The sequence below is a fragment of the Erpetoichthys calabaricus genome, chromosome 3, assembly GCF_900747795.2.
Source record: "Erpetoichthys calabaricus chromosome 3, fErpCal1.3, whole genome shotgun sequence".
NCBI classification, from domain to species: domain Eukaryota; kingdom Metazoa; phylum Chordata; class Cladistia; order Polypteriformes; family Polypteridae; genus Erpetoichthys; species Erpetoichthys calabaricus.
Genome location: NC_041396.2, coordinates 244,639,838 through 244,656,783, shown reverse-complemented (window position 1 = coordinate 244,656,783; position 16,946 = coordinate 244,639,838). Strand labels below are relative to the sequence as shown.

Below are 16,946 nucleotides of genomic sequence, written 5' to 3'. Positions count from 1 at the left end.
CAGGTACATCCTAGGACTTCAAGGATATGCTTGGTATTTTTTAAGTTGAAGTTATTTTTTTGCAAACATATATGCAGTTGTCTTGCGAAATTTTGTTTTAAGCTTAAGCATTTTCTATAAAGACAAAAGCTTAAGAACTTATTGAACATGTCCATTTTGCAAGCCAGGACAGTTAATGCGTATTGATCAGCGTCTTGCGATTACACACACACTGCAAAATAGCTTATAAATATAATGTTTGAACAACAAACACCAATATTATGAGGATTCAGTCATTTTAAAAGAAGACCAGAAAACTCATTGCTCATCTTCTTTCACAATAACCTGTCAACCCCAGTGGCATGATTTCCTCTTGAAAGACAAAAATCACAGTATACTGTTCATGCCATGTGGTTGGTTTCATGTTGGTTTACTTCTGTATTTATGTGGGAACTCACACAAGTGAATAGAAAATGTATCCTTACCTTGAGATAAATAGTACCAAGAATATGTGATAAAACGATTATTTTGAGATTCCTTTTACATCTTTGTTTGCCGCTTCATCTGTAAGTTTTTATGTTTTTATTTTTATTATCCTTTAATGGCATGTTGAACTTTGGCAGACTCAGAAGGTTAAACTTGTTCGATCTCAAGCAGAGGAGACTGTGGAGATACTTAATTCAGATTTTCTAAATATTCTAAGGCATTGATAAAGTAGACTCAGCAGAATTCTTTCAGCTTCAGGGGGAATCATATACTTGAGGACACCAGTGGAATTTAAGGGGAAGTACATTTTGTTAAGGGAGTCTGGAACAAACTACCAAGACATGTAGTTGAAGCAGAAACCTTGACAACCTTTAAGAAGTATCTGGATGAGATTTTGGGACAGCTTAGATATCAGCTAAACAAATGAGCTTGATAATACTAAATTGATAATAAAAGTGTAGGCACTAGGAAGATTGTTGGTCCTTGTCACATTACTACAAGGGAACAGTATATTTTTAATATGGAGTGGATTTTTATCATTTTTATTTGTTGGGATGTGGCCACTTTTGCATTAGTCACCATGTTCTTATATCTTTTCCTTATTTTCTTATTGCCACATACAGTAAAGTCAATGTTATTGTGCACTCAGAATCTAGTAAGATTTATGTATAATTATCATGACAGTAGCCTTGGTTACAAAAGATAAATGCATATTGATTTTTTACACATTCACATTCTTAAAGTATTGTTAAATGCCTTAGTTTAATTGTTTAATTAGGCATTTAAATTTCTGCTCATTTTACAAAGACCAATACTTTAATTACAGATATTTGTAGTAAATGACTTTCACAATATTGCAGCATTTCAGCATTTGTAACATTTTATCTTTTCTTTGGAAAATCTCTTTTTTTTTCTCATCAGTTACAGGCAGTTCAAAAATATGTGTTGTCTACAGTATATTAAATATATTAGCCATACCAATGCTTTATTGTGTGACATATGCAATATGTAGTTAAATCGCAACCAATAATTTACAACCAGCCATTCATCTATTTCCTTAATCCACTTATGGAGTAAAGGGCCACAGTGTATATCAAGAGTAGTGGGCATGGGGTGCCAAACCAGTACATAGTACATTTAGAATTAAAAAAGCCTAATAGTACCAGTCTGAAGTTACTAGCTAACCAATTACATGTAATTGTGGATTAGAAATATGGAGAAAACATACAAACTCCACAGATACTTCAATGGCGGGTTTTAAAACCAAGTTCCTGGGTATGTTTACAGTTCAATTTCCCAGTTTTTCTGTGGCACAGTGGGTAGTGCTGCTGCCTCACAACTTCAGAGTCCTAGGTCTGAACTTTGGGTAAAAATCTTCTAAATGACGCCTACATGTTTTCTGCAGATCTTCTTGAGCTTTTTTGCAGGTATTTTAGCTGTCCACCCAAATTTCAAAGATGTCATATTAAGTTTACTTGCTAAGTTTTAATTGTCACAATATGAGTAAGTACAGGAATGTGTATGTGAATTTGCCATACAGTGGACTGCTACCCCTTGCAATGTTGATTTCCACCTTGTACCCAAAGTGAACAGGTAAAAGTGCTGACTCCCAATGTTCCAAAACTACAGTATTTCAATATATTTCTGCTCAGAATCACTGAATATGTAAGTACAAAAATCTTGAATACTTTAAATCTTGAAAATCATAAACATAATTTAACCATATTACTTAATACATATTTTATATTTGTTATTGACTGAGGTTATCATAAACTTCCTAACCCCAAACTTTACAGTGGATTTCTAGCATGACATTCATTCACAACAAATTTTCTTGATTACTGCTCTATAATCAAAGAGTTTTGAACAAGAAAGCAAAAAAGGACATACCTGTCTAGAATGCCTGATGAGTCATTCAGCTGAGCTGCATGATTTTCAGCTTGGAGGACCAGTTCTGGAAGATTGTTTTCCAGCAAAGTTTTGCTGATTTTTTCCACTTTGTGTTTCAGCTGGTTACCAAGTGGTGACATGTTCTTTTGAATTTTCTCTAGGTCCTTAAGAGGAAATAAACAAAAATGAATGTGAAAGGAAAAGGGAAATGGGAAACCCTCGTAGAAACAGTGAGAATGTGCAAAGTTGACAGCAACTCTCATTGTGCTACAAGCCGCTCGACTTATTATATAACTCTGGATAAAACAAAGGAGTTCTGTGGAACCAGAGGTTATTTGTAAAGTACAGTGGCCTGTTGGTCACAGAACATTGTAGGGCTTGTACCTTTAGTACAAAGTAAAAGTAACCTCAGGATGGCATGTATAGAGGCATTTCGTACACCTGCTCGTTGGCTTTAATGTCCGGATGCCACATGTCTGGAAAGCTCAATATTCTAAAAGCAGTGTGGCCTGATTTGACAGGCATGAAAGCTGGAAGTAATAATATACATCAGCGAAAGGCTGGACTGGTGTTGTAACACAGTGAAACTACATAAGAAAGGGCAGAGAAGACTCTTTTTTACCCCAAGAGATTGTGATCCTTCAATGTGAGTATTTACGTTCCTTACATGTTCTACAACTCTGTGAGGGCCAGTGCAATTTTCTGTACTGTGCAAGAGAGGCCCAATGAATCAACAAGCTGATTAAGAAGGCAGACTCGTTATGGGATGCACTCTCAACCCATTGGAGGTTGAAGTGGTGGAGAAAGAATGAAGACAAAAAAAGAAGTGCTGTTATGAATAATTCTGTGTATCCTCTCTATGACACATTAGCACCGAGTGCTTTTAGCCAGAAGTATGTCATACCTACAGCAAAACATCTTTATAATGTCTCACTGTGGCTGCTCTTTTATCTTTATCCAACTCAGACATTTTCTACTTTTTTTTGTAATTCTTTGTGTGTATTTGAGAGGGGGTGTTGATTGTTTGTTTTAGCATTTCTTGAGCTTCTACTGTATATAAAGCTAAATTTTCTTTTTTAGACAAATAAAGTTCTCTCTTTCTGTACAAATAGAATTACACATAAGTGTTGCAACTAATTCCTGGTGCAGTACTGCACTTCATTATTAGTGCTCGATACTAGTGGATGCTGAAATTCAAGTTAGGAATCGTTTTAGAAAATGCTTAGGGAGACATATTGCGCCACATTTCTGTCTTGGTTACAGATTCAGGTTACACTTTCTAGCTTTAGCCAGCTCTACTACTTTCTTCCTGGTGGCTCATTTGAGTATCTATCACTTTTCAAAATCTGTCTATACTGTACTTCATCCATACCTCCATATTTTTGCTCTTTTTCTTTCACTACTGTTTCTTTATTCTTGTATTTTTTTCATCTAGTTCAGAGCCACAGACAGTGGAGCATTGAATATAATCAGTGCTATCAAGTGTTGCCACCATTTTGGTGTCAGTTATCTGAGAGGAACACAAAATGACCCTTTCTTCTGCAGTTCTTACCTATGGCATCTTTTTTTTTTTTTTAATGATTTTTGGTATTCTGCTTAATGTTATTTAGAACACCTCTCATGTGGTAGGCACAACAAATATCTGATATACAGTATGAGGTTGCAGTTAGACAAAAATAAATGATTGGCCATAATGTATTTTTGGCCTAGGTACACAATATTTTCAGGTTTTGGGTGTGTACAATTACCCACTAGATTTGATGTTTGGCTATTATGGGTTATATGTCTTAGCATCAAATTTTTATTTCTGGAACGTTATGGTCTGGCAGCACGTAGGAGGTGAGAATGGTGCGCCCCTTCATGTCAGAAGGCACTGCTTGCACTCATGAAGTTATTCAGTCAGTTGGGGAGTGAGGATTCCTCTCTTGCTCAGCATGATGAGACAGTTGTGGGTTTGTCCCTCTGTAACTCAAAGCTCGCTGGTGTACATTCCAGGACTGGCGCTAACAGCAATATCCACAAAAGTAAATTCCCACACTGAGACAAGGAGAATTCATGACTTCCTAGCACAGACTGATGGTAGTATCTTAAGGCTATGAGAAAGCCTCAGAATAGATCAGCTGTATATAATCTGAGATATCAATAGAAATCAGTTACAACTTTGGAAAATGAAAGGAAGTTAGTCCTTTCTTGAGGTGTCTGCTTCAATGGGTCACATATTTTGGGTATGTCTCCTATTTAGACCCTACTGGCACAGTATGTGTTCATAATGTATTTATTACACAGTCTTGGATTCACAGTAATCTGTAATATTCGAACACCTCTGAAATCATATCTGATGGGGCATTACTTCTTTATATAACAATATATTATGATAACGTAAACACTGCTGGTATGCCATTTTAGCTTGTCCAGCAGAAAGATTCTAAACCAACATATCCTTTCACAATGGAGCATGGGTGTCCTATTTAACTTACAATTAGCAAAAGAGTCAAGAGGAGCCAAATGGAGTGGTTTGGATGTGTAGTTAGAAAGCTCTCTTGCTGCTATTAATGAAAGGTGATCAAAGCATAGCCCGCATGGAGAAGACACAGAGGTCAGTCCCAGGACACAATGGAGAGATCATGCCTCTCATCTGGCCTAGAATGTCCCCATGAGTGGTTGGAAGGAATTGCTGAGGTCAGGATGGTCTGGTGGGCCCAACTCAATGTGTTGTTAACACAGCTGCTTTTCAGGGTAAGCAGAATAATAATGATTTTGAAAGATGATGCTAAATTGTGTCAGGAGAAGCAATTTAAAATTTCTTTTGACTTTAACAGGCATTTATTAATGTTATGTTCAAATAATTGAGCATGCTGAACCACACCGAATCTTCTCAATATTTTTTGTATTTTGAATGATTACATCAGAATTTTTTTTCTGTGCTATTCTTGAGTATGAGGGGTATATAATTTTATGTCACTAAGAATTAATTCTGTATGATTTATTAATTTTAATGTATCAATTTTACTGTAATCATAAAGCAGAATATTTAGCTTTGTTGAGAACTGTACCTTACCAATAGCACACACGTTTATTTCAGATTGCATATTTGAAACAATATTCTATACATGCCTGTTCTGCCCCACATCTTGTTAGCTGTTATGTGTTGAGCTGTGCTCCCCCTTCATCTTGTCATTTATTAACACACCTGTCAGTCACGCCCCACACTCACAGTGGTGTCATAAATGCCTATGAAACTCACGTAAAGCATGTAGGTCGCCTAATAATCATTTGAATACAATACACCCCATGTGTCTCACGTAGGCACCCCTTTATCTCTTGTTTCAGTCACATACGAAGCCTATCTTTTTTGATATATAAACCCCTAGGTGGTACACAGCAATTTGAACCTCTGTCTACGTGCTTCTCTTTGTCTTGATTCAACTGTGGAAATCACTCACCTTGTAAGTGTCTTTTAAATCTTTATTGTTTAATGTATACTGCCTGCTATGTATTGTTTTGTAAACCATTCTTTATTGTCTTTGGTTGTACACCTGTATATACCTGTATGTTTCTTTTGTATATATTTCAGTTTACAATGAGGTACGTCCAGTAAAAGCCTTGAAGAAAGCTCACCCCTTGTCGTTTTTGTGTGGATATGCCAAGTTGTTTTAAGCTCTCCGCAGCCGCGTTGCATGGACAGCGCGGAGTGAGGCAGAAAAGTAAAAAGGTGAATCTATGTCACGGGACAGACTGCAAGAGAATCGTTAAGACAGCTAAGTTAAGGAACGTTCTGGCCACGCGGATCGAAGAAGGATCTTATGGCAATTTAATAAAGGGCAATTCCATGGTGCTGGACGGACCGCAGAACATTGCTCCACATCTGCTAAGTAAAGGGACGTTCGTGCCAGGGATCAAAGGAAGGATCTTGGGGCGACTTGGCCAAAAGGCAGTATTCCCACCGCAAATCAGAGTGCAGCATCTCCACTGCATTTTTTAAATCAACTCCGCCTACAGACAGGTTGAAGAGCAGTAAGGACTGTTTATGCTCTGATTTCCAATATAGATTGGCATTTCTCGTTGCCATAAACGAGAAAATCCGTTCACACAGAAGCCGAATTGGGATCCGATTTGCCTTAAGCGTTTCAGCTTTATTCACTTTGCCTCTCCTGAATCACCTGAAATTGGCAGTCTTCTTTTGGTGTAGCTCACTACACAAGCACTCAGTTCAACTTATACAGCCCAAACTCCACTGTTGCAGACATGGAGAAGGTATACAAAACTGAATCTGCTTCTGTGGCCAATTCAAGACACACACGCTATTCCAATGCCTCAGCAAAAAGTTCCGCAACCAAAGCCCGTGCATTGGCTGAAGGTGCGCATGTATGTGCATCCTTCGCAATGAAAGAGCTTGCCATTAAAAGACTTGCACTGGAGGCATTGCTAGAGGCTCTTCAGTCCGAAAAAGAAGCTGCTGCTGCAGTAGCTGAAGCTGACATATTAGCAGCTGCGACAAATCTACTAAATCATGAGATCTGCAGCCGCCGAAGCTCATCTCAAGCTAAGGGTAGGACAGCAGAGTATGTAACTCTTGACACTGACACCTCTCAGCCTAACTCACCTACATGCGACCTGCAGCACAACAGGACGTCATGCTGAGGAGTCCTTCACGCATATTAGGTGACCACCCATTTTCTACAAAGGTACAGGCTGGAGAAAGTGAAGATGTTCAAAGAGAGTCATCACAATCAGCACATGAGGGAAGGACAGCAGAGTATGTATAGGAGCAGACAGTATGGCTCACTCTTGATGCTGTCACCTCTCAGCCTAACTCACCAACACACAAAGAAATGGAAGCATCAACCAGCACTACAACAGGACATCATGCTGAAAAGTCCTTTATGCATCTCAGGTGACCACCTATTTTCTACAAAGGTGCAGGCAGAAGAAAGTGAAGATGTCCAAAGAGTGTCATCACAGTCAGCACATGAGGGAAGGATGGCAGAGTATTTACAGGAGCAGACGGTATGGCTCACATCTGACGTTGTCACCTCTCAGCCTAACTCACCTACATGCAAAGAAATGGAAACATTACCTACAGCACAACAGGACGTCATGTTGAGGAGTTCTTCACGCATCTCACGTGACCACCCATTTTCTACAAAGGTGCAGGCAGGAGAAAGTGAAGATGTCCAAAGAGTGTTATCACAGTCAGCACATGCTATTTATCCAAGACTGCACCACCAAGCAGGACTGCCTGATCATCACATCAAGACCCCTCCTCTAAAGAGTAGCCCATTCACAAACTCTCTATGAGTTATTGAGATAATTGGATGGAAAGCAGTTGGTTTCCAAATAGAGGCAGTGAATGGAGTAGTAAGTATAGCCCTGACTCCACTTATTGAATGCAACATGATTTTGAACAATTGCTCAGAAATACCAACACCAGAGGCAGCACTTCACCACCCTCGCTTGAAGTCTGTGGCAGCCCATATCCTAGAATTGGACACTAATGCCCACATTCTACCGTTGCTTGGAAGAGACATCATCAGAGTGCACAAAGTCAGACAGCAAATTAATGGCCCTCACAATGCACCCTTTGCTCAAAGACTTGACTTAGGTTGGGTTCTTGTATGTGAAGTTTGCCTTGGAAATGCACACAAACCAATAGTTTGTACTTTCAAGACAAATGTGCTGGAAAATGGGCGACCTTCACTTTTCACGCCTTTTTACAGCCACCTTCGCTTGAGAGAGGGTGACTTATGGCGGGAAGCCAACACCATTAGCCTCTTTGATCAAGTCTGCACATAAAGATGTGCTGGGAATGTCAATATTTGACAAAATTATGGAGAAGGAACCTACAAGAGATGAAGCAAATAGCTGGGTTACTCTGATACCTTTCAGATTTTCCAGATCTCGTCTCCCCAAGAATCATGAACAGGCTCTTTCTCGCCTTGTCTCTCTGTAGCACTCTTTATACAGAAGATTCAAGATGAAAGAGCAGTTCACTAGCTGTATGGAGAAAAGATTTGAGAATGGGCATGCAGAACCACCCCCTCCAATGAAAGAAGGGGATAAATGCTGGTACCTGCCACTTTTCAGAACATATCCACAGAAGTATGGTCAAATGAGGACAATTTTTGACTCCATGTTGCAATGGAACAGACTGTCTGCACCTCCAGGTGGTTTCACAGAGAATGATCTCTTTAAAAGCCAATGGATACAAGTGCAAGCCTTCGCAAATGAATTCTGGACATGCTGGAGACGTGAAAACCTTTCCACTTTGCAGAGCAGGCACAAACGGGCTTACTGATCCAGAAATTTACAAATAGGAGACAATGTGTTGTTGAAGAAGAGTCCACTATCACGCAATAAATGGCCTATGGGATTTGTCACCTTGGTATTCCCTAGCAGTGATGGTACTGAACAAAAAATAGAAGTTAAGACTGCCTATGTCTATGGAACTCACGTGAAGCATGTAGGTCGCCTAATAATAATTTGAATACAATACACCCCATGTGTCTCACGTAGGCAGCCCTTTATCTCTTGTTTCGGTCACGTCCAAAGCATATCTTTTTGGTATATAAACCCCTAGGTCTGGTTAGTTGTGGTACGCAGCAATTTGAACCTCTGTCTACGTGCTTCTCTTTGTCTTGATCCAGCCGTGGAAATCACTTGCCTTGTAAGTGTCATAAAAAGCTTTATTGTTTAATGTATACTGCCTGCATTGCTTTGCAAACCATTCTTTATTGTCTTTGGTTGTACACCTGTATATACCTGTAAGTTTCTTTTGTATATATTTCAGTTTACAATGAGGTACATCCAGTAAAAGCCTTCCAGAAAGCTCACCCCTTGTTGTTTTTATGTGGATGTGCTGAGTTGTTTAAGCTCTCTGTGGCTGCGTTGCACGGACAGCGCGGAGTGAAGCAGAAAAATGCCTTTTTACTTGTGTAAACATAAAATCCACAAGTGATTTAACAAATTATTGTTTATGTGCTACTTGACTTCTGCTTTCTTTCAAAATATAGTGCCGTGACAGTGTAGTTTTTAACTGAGTAACAGTGAAAGCACTCAAACCGTAAAATTCTTAAATAAAGTGTGAATAGGATGTCAGAATAGAACATGATTTCACTTGAAATGAAAGTGATGTGAATGGCACTGTTAATTGCTTTGTGACTTTTTTTTCCTGTGTAAACAAACAGTAGATTTCTTAAGTCTTTGTTCAAAGTAATATGTACTACCATGAGGGGCTTATATTTCCTTGTTTATAATATAGTGATTCAAATTCTGTCTAACCATTTTTTTATGTGGTTAAAAAGGATATCTTTATACATGTAAGACAAATCCTGGTTATCAGACTGCACTTTTAGTATTCTTGAATGACACAACTGAAAAATAGATATACAAAATGCTGTAATTACATTGCCTAAAATGTGATTATTATGAAACAAATTGGAAAAATGATTTAAACCTTTTCACCATTTTTGTCATACTCACATCTGAGTAAAAGTTTCTCCTTACCAAAAAGAACCTAAGTTCAGATACATTCACATTTTCTGTCTTTAGTATCTACTTTTTCAAGCTTGTACCTTAACCAGCCAACGAATTAACTGGAATTTCTTAAATATATGCAGTACAGGCTTTTTCTTTTTAAAGTACAAAGATAATTCTGCTTGTGTATGATTGTTAGGAACTGGCACATTATGAACAATGGAAAGAAATATCAAAGCAGCCCCAGTCACATGTCACTCAAAAGGAAAAAATCCAATTGCAACAGTGGCTGGCAGATAATCAGATTTTCCGTCTTGAACAGAACCAGATCAATTAAACTGACAACTGTGATTTACCACAGGGAAGGACAGTCAGGTAATGTATGAACAAAATCTAAAGATATCACTTCCAATCAAACTGTTGTTTTTGGCCCCTGAAGAGGTTGCTGGCCTGCAATATAGATTAAAGAGCACGGACCAAGGCCAACGAGTTTACAGCTTGTTTCCTGTTATGCTGCTGGGTCGTTTTGATCACAAGAATGACAAAAATGAAGGTGCTATGTCAGTGGTTGGCATAAAAGTGAGAGAAAGAAAAGAAAAACCTACAAATGGAAAGAAAAGTTAATTCTGAGGTGTCAACCTTTGAGTTGCTTCAGAAATAATAACTACAAAAGAGAAGGAAAAAAATCAGCCTTGTCTCCAGTATACCTCCGTTGGAGAATTAGAGATGTATGATAATGAGATGTCTTACTTCAATTTCTGAATTTATGCCATCCAAAAGTTGACTTGCTTCCCCAAGAATATTCTCTCCTTCAGCAAGTACGTCTTCTATGCCCTTCTTGCCATCATTGACAGCCTGCCTTTTTTCCTGGGCATAAAATAGAAATAAGATTTACATCATCTAGCTTTTGAATGTATTCTTGTCACTGATTAAACGAGCTCTTAAAAAATGAATGTCAATTATATTAAATCAAAGTTACATAATTATATTAAATAATAAAATATATTGCATTAAATGCTGCTTGGTTATGACTTACAGATAGTATATAGAAAACCCAATTACAGTGAAAAGTCTACAAGAGAAACATTAATAATGTCTACACAAAATAAAACTATATTGGAAAGGATTTTTTTGATTACTCTCAGCAGAGCTATTTTACAAACCCTTAGTCTGAGCATCTAATACCCCTTTAGAGGCTCGCGATCAGAAAATCACATTGTACTACTCTGCCATTTTACGTGCCTCCAAGGCTGTCATGTTTCTTTGGTTGACGGCAGACAACTGGTTAGTGTGACTGATTTTTCCCTGGGCCTCCCTTAGAAGATTTTCAATGTCGTCCAGCTTATTCTGGTAATCTGTCATTTTACTTTCGACTTCCTTCTTTAGGTTCTCAGTTGTTTGATGGGGACCACCAAAGAGCCTCTTAACTTTGCGAAGAAGTGCATCTGCCAAACTGAAAGTGGATAAAGGTAGAAGCTTGACTTAGTTTTTACAAAAAGCAATGTACTTTTTTCTACAAAGCTAGCAATGCAGCTTGTCAGTTTAAGCAGAAAATAAAACTGCAATTTAAATATTAAGAACAATGCTTAGCTGTACCCACTCATCTGCATTCTAACATACTCATTCAATGCATGATTATTGTCAGTCAAAGTTCAGGGCTCAGATCTGCGGTACTGCCTGTGTGGAATTTGCACCTTCTCACTTTCACTGTGTTTTTCTTTTTTTTTTTTCATGTCACATTCCAAAGATGTTGCATGATGGGTGAACTAGCAACTCAAAACAGGCCCGGTATGAATGAATCTGTGCATTGCCCCCTGTCTATGAATGAAAAAGAACCGGATAAGCAAGTAGCTAAAGGGAGAAAATGTACGGGAGAATAAACATGTATTTCAGAAATACTGGGCAGACACCAGTGTCAATTTTCATCAAACAGGCATGCAGGGGATTTTAAAACAGATGGCTTTGCAAACTATTTGCCTCTCTTTCCTGTTCAGTACCATGGTGATTCATGAATCTGCACAACCCAAGTTCAGAGATAATGAAACCCACAGTTTAATAAACACTGATCTAGACTGAAAAGAGATGCCCCTTCCATCTTACCATTTCATAAGTCTCTGTGGAAATTGTCAAAGAAAGATGGCCTTGTCTGTAAGTTCATGACGTGTAAGGAATGGCTTATAGAATGAAATCTATAGGATGTAAGTCAACTTGTGTGAGAGTAGAATTAGATATGCAGTGTGGAGGAATGGCCAGGAAACTAATTGTTAAACCAGATGAATGCTAGCTCATGAAAGGTATCTGCCAAATGTACAACAAAAAGAGGCACACAACAGGATATTGAACTGCATATAATTCCTGTCTACCTCGATGAAAAAGAAAAAGAAAAATTTGGACTATATCATATAAAGTGTCACACATGCATATTATCCTAAACACTTCAAGATGATTCCACACAAAAATTACAAACTCCAGCAGATGCTCGCAGGCTTCCAGTGCTCCAGTTTGACATATGGATATAAACTACTTTTCATTAAGCTTTGAGGGGAATCGTGTTCTTAATCTTTGACTTGGAAGAAAACACTGTGATCTTAGACAGGAAAACACAAAAACACACAACAAATAAATAACTCATTCTGAGAAGAACAGACTTTTTTCCTTGAAATTCCTCTTAACTCAAATAAAAAATAAAAAAAATGCTACCACTCTTTGGAAATTGATCTATGTTACACATAAACTATGTCTTGTGTCCATACTAGTGTATGTAATAAAAGGTTAAATGATGCTTGCTCTTAATTTTATCTCTTAATTCCAAATCTGAGCAGGCAAGTGTTTTAAAATAAAAAAGCACCATAATGTGCCACTAGATGGTGCTGCCTATGCTTTGATTGCCATAAGAAGAGTAAAGGGGTGAAGAATCAGGAGTGAGAAAGACAAAAGAAATGACATCAACTTAAAGTTTTACAGTATTAGTTGCTGAATCTTTTTGAAATGAAAAAAGCAAATTGAATAAAACAAAAAAGGCAATCAATGATGCTTTTATTTTGTTCATGCTTTGTTTCTTAGAAAATAAAATAAAAAATATCTTAGGATCAATATACTGTAAATTGGGCTGGACACCAAAACATAAATAAAAGCTAGGAATTTTTTTAACTCATAAAACCATCCAATTGCTGCAGATGTGTTCAGATTGGTTAAAACAGTTGCCAATGTTAGTAACAGGATTATACAATATTAATATTTTCCAAACACCTCTCACCCTAGTTCTTCATCGGAGGCATGCTTATGTTTGTCTAGTCTTCTCTTCCTTAATTCTGCTAGCATCTTTTCTACATCCTTGCGTATCTCTGGCAGGCTTTTTTCGTGAGCCCCATCTTGTATCCCAAGAGTTTCATTTAATTTTTGACTTTTCTCTTTCAAAGCTGCAAGGAAAAATTGACTAATTAAAACATTTAAATTGAGAGTTGTTTTTTTTTATAGAAATGCCAGTTATAACATGTCTTAGTATTGTTCAGTTTAATGGTATGCTAGGAAAAAGGTTACCAAGTACATCGCCAGGAAGGTTCAGAGCTTTGAACATATCATGACATAACTGCATGAGAGGGAGAGAGAGAAAGAAACGGTGAGAAAAATTCACATTGGAAGGGAGAAAGCGACAGCATTCCAGTGTGTATTGGTAGGAACTGCTAGGGCAATGGACCAAGTCATACATAGCACAAAGGATGGAAAAACCACTGCAAGAGAAACAGAATGATGACCCCAAAAAGAATCAGAAAAGATTCATCCAGAATGCCAGAGGGCAAATTACTTAGTAGGCACCTGGTGTGCCTGAGCATCTGTCAAGAAGAGAAAGAGACAGGAAGACAGAGAGAGAGAGGCAGAGAGAGAGAGAGAGAGGGATAGAGAGAGAGAGAGGGATAGAGAGAGAGAGAGAGAGGGATAGAAGCTAACGAGAGCTGCAAAACTTCCTCAGAAAAATTGGTAACCACTGGGTCACTATCAGTGAATGTTCAGATAAGATAAGGAGAACTACTGTACTCTCCTGTTTAGCCGGTGGGGTCATAATACAGATCCTGTTAGTGAAGAATTATAAAATTAACATTTTTGAACCTATGTAAACTAGTTCAAGGTATCTGGTGGATGGAACTTATTCACATCAGCATTAACGACAAGGCAGGAAGAGAGTTGCGACCCACAGCAAGATCCACTGATCCACACACCCACACTCAACACATGGTTAACTGAGAATTGTCACTTGACCCAATATGCCTCCAAAGGGGTTTTGAAAGAAAACTAAAGGATACTGCAAAAAACCCATGTTGACACCAAGACAATATTTTAACTTCAGACATACAATGCTTGGAGTGGCATTAAAACAAAGCGTGATGCATCCATGAGATAGCGGTGCCAACCACACATGCCAGAAAGGCTACCTAAGAGACCCAGGCCTTTAAGAGTTAGTGCATAGTCACTAGGTGCCACTAGAGATAGTTCTAGCCTGATGTTTCTGCATAAAAAAAGTCAATTTTGACTGCAAAATTTATTCTAGGACTTGGTCACAATTGAGCCCAGGAGTTTTTAATCACCTTTGGCCATTCAGTGTGGAAAAAGTAGGAGATTTGGGGGTGAAGACAAGAGAAGGAGGGTGGGACCATAATGATGAGTTAAGCAGACCCTTCGTTTGGCCTAGGCCTCACCTCACAGCAGGGTCTCACCACAATACAATACAATATCATTTATTTTTGTATAGCCCAAAATCACACAAAGTGTCGCAATGGGCTTTAACAGGCTCTGTCTCTTGACAGCCCCCAGCCTTGACTCTCTAAGAAGACAGGGAAAAATTCCCAAAAAAACCCTAGTAGGGAAAAAAATGGAAGAAACTTTGGGAAAGGCAGTTCAAAGAGCGACCCCTTTCCAGGTAGGTTGGGTGTGCAGTGGGTATCAAAAAGAAGGGGGTCAATACAATACAATACAATACACAGAACACAAGTAATCCTCAATGCAGTATACAAAATAAAAATATTACAAGTACGGAGCAGAATTTAAAAGTAGATGACATCACATAATATGATTTGGATATACACAAGGATATACTTTACACCACTTTAGCCCTTTGCTTATGTTTCTAAACTTGAGCTAATTAAAACATTTCCCAAATTACTGTGGTTCTTGACTAAAGCACAGATTAATCTCATTTCTCTCCATAAACAAAAACTCCAAGAACTCAGCAAATATCCCAACTCTTTCTTTCCAAAACCCATAAATCTTGATGAAATATTATTTCTACATTGGAGTCAGAAAATATTCAGATCCCTTCACTTTTGCACACTTTATTGTGTTGCAGATGTAATTTTAAATGGAAAAATGTGTCATTTTTGCCCATCAAACTACATTCAGTAAGCCATAATGACAAAGTGATAATATGTTTTCAGAAAGGTTTGCAAATCTATTAAACTGAAATATCTCATTCATATAAGCATTAAGACCCTTAATTCAGTACCTTGCAGAAGCCCCTTCAGCATCATTTATAGCTTTGAGTCTTCTTGGGTAAGTGCCTACAAGCTTTGCACACGTGGATTTGGGGAGTTTATCCCAATCTTCCTTGCAAAGCCTCTCAAACTTCATTAGGCTGGATGGAAGGCATCTGTAAACTGGCATCAGCAGGTCTCTCCACAGATATTCTATGGATTTAAGTCTCGGCTTTGTCTGAACAACTCAGACAGTCAGAAACATGTCCTGAAGCCACTCCAGCGTTGTCAAGACTATGTGCTTTGGGCTTTGCTATGCTAAAAGACGATTATCCCAGTCTGAGGTCATGTGCATTCTGGAACAGGTTTTATTCAAGGACATTTTTGTACTTGACCAAATTTACCGTTCCCTTACTTCTGACCAGTTTCCCTGTCCCTGCCACTGACAAGCACCCCTATAGCATGAAACTGCCACTGTCATTCTTGTAAAAATGGCACTAGGCAGGTTAGGAGTAGTGCCATGTCTTTGCAAAACATATTGCTTGGAATTCTGGCCAAAGAGTTCAGTTTTTGTCTCATTAGACCAGAGAATCTTCTTCTTCATGCTCTGAGAGTCCAAGCAGGCTGTTATATACCTTTTACGCAAGAGTGTCTTTCTTCTAGCCACTCTACAATGAACACCTGATTGATGTAGTGCTACTGAGATGGTCATCCTTCTAATAGGTTATTCAATCTCATCAGAGAAATTCTGAAGCTCAGTTACAGTGACACTGGATTCTCAGTCACCTCCCTGACCCAAGCCCTTCTTGCCTGGCTACTTAGTTTGGCCAGACAGCCAGCTCTTGGAAGAGTTCTGGTAGTTCCAAACTTCTGTCATTTCACAGTTATTGAGGCCACTGTTCTCCAGGGATAACTAAAAACTTCAGAAATGGTTTAATCCTTTTGCTGATCTATGCCTCACCACAATTTTATCACTGAAGTCTACAGTGAGTTCCTTGGACTTCATGGCTTGGTTTTCATCCTGACATGCACTGTGAATTGTGGGACCTTACATACAGAACACAGTTGTGTAACTTTCTAAATTGTGTATGTCCAATCAATTCAGTTTGTCACAGGTGGACTCCAATTAAGTTCTAGACACATCTCAAGGATAAATACAGCAAACAGAATCCACCAGACCACAATTTGGAGTGTAATAACATAGGGTTGAATGCTTACAGGAATGAGGGATTTCAGATTTTTATTTTAATTAAATTACAAACCTTTCTGAAAACGTGCTTTCAATTGATCATTATAGATTATTTAGTGTAGAATGATGAGAAAAATTGTAAATGTATCAATTTAAAATTAAATCCATAACACAATAAAGTGTGCAGAAAGTGAAGTGGTCTCAGTACTTTCTGAATCCACTGTATGCTCCACAGCCCTACTATTTCTGAACATAATTCTCTCCATGTAATATCTAGAACTAAAAAAAATGTCTAACAAACATTTCTTGTTTATAGCTATTTTTGTCCAGGGCACTCTTACAGGTTGTCGGAGTTCCATTGCCTCCAAAGTGATTAAACTAATTTCCAGAATGCTACTCTCCGGGTGCTAAAATTTTTGATCAAAAGATATCCTTGTCATATTGTTGACAGTTCTCATCCTTGC

At 38.3% G+C, this 16,946-nt stretch overlaps 1 protein-coding gene across 1 annotated transcript in view; it reads right to left on the bottom strand.

Moving 5' to 3' along the window:
• lama2 (laminin, alpha 2) overlaps positions 1-16,946 on the bottom strand; it is an 820,770-nt gene that overhangs the window by 129,200 nt on the left and 674,624 nt on the right. The window contains 4 exon segments of the mRNA XM_051924216.1: positions 2,356-2,519; positions 10,579-10,695; positions 11,071-11,281; positions 13,085-13,247. Of these exon segments, the coding sequence (XP_051780176.1) occupies positions 2,356-2,519; positions 10,579-10,695; positions 11,071-11,281; positions 13,085-13,247 (655 nt within the window).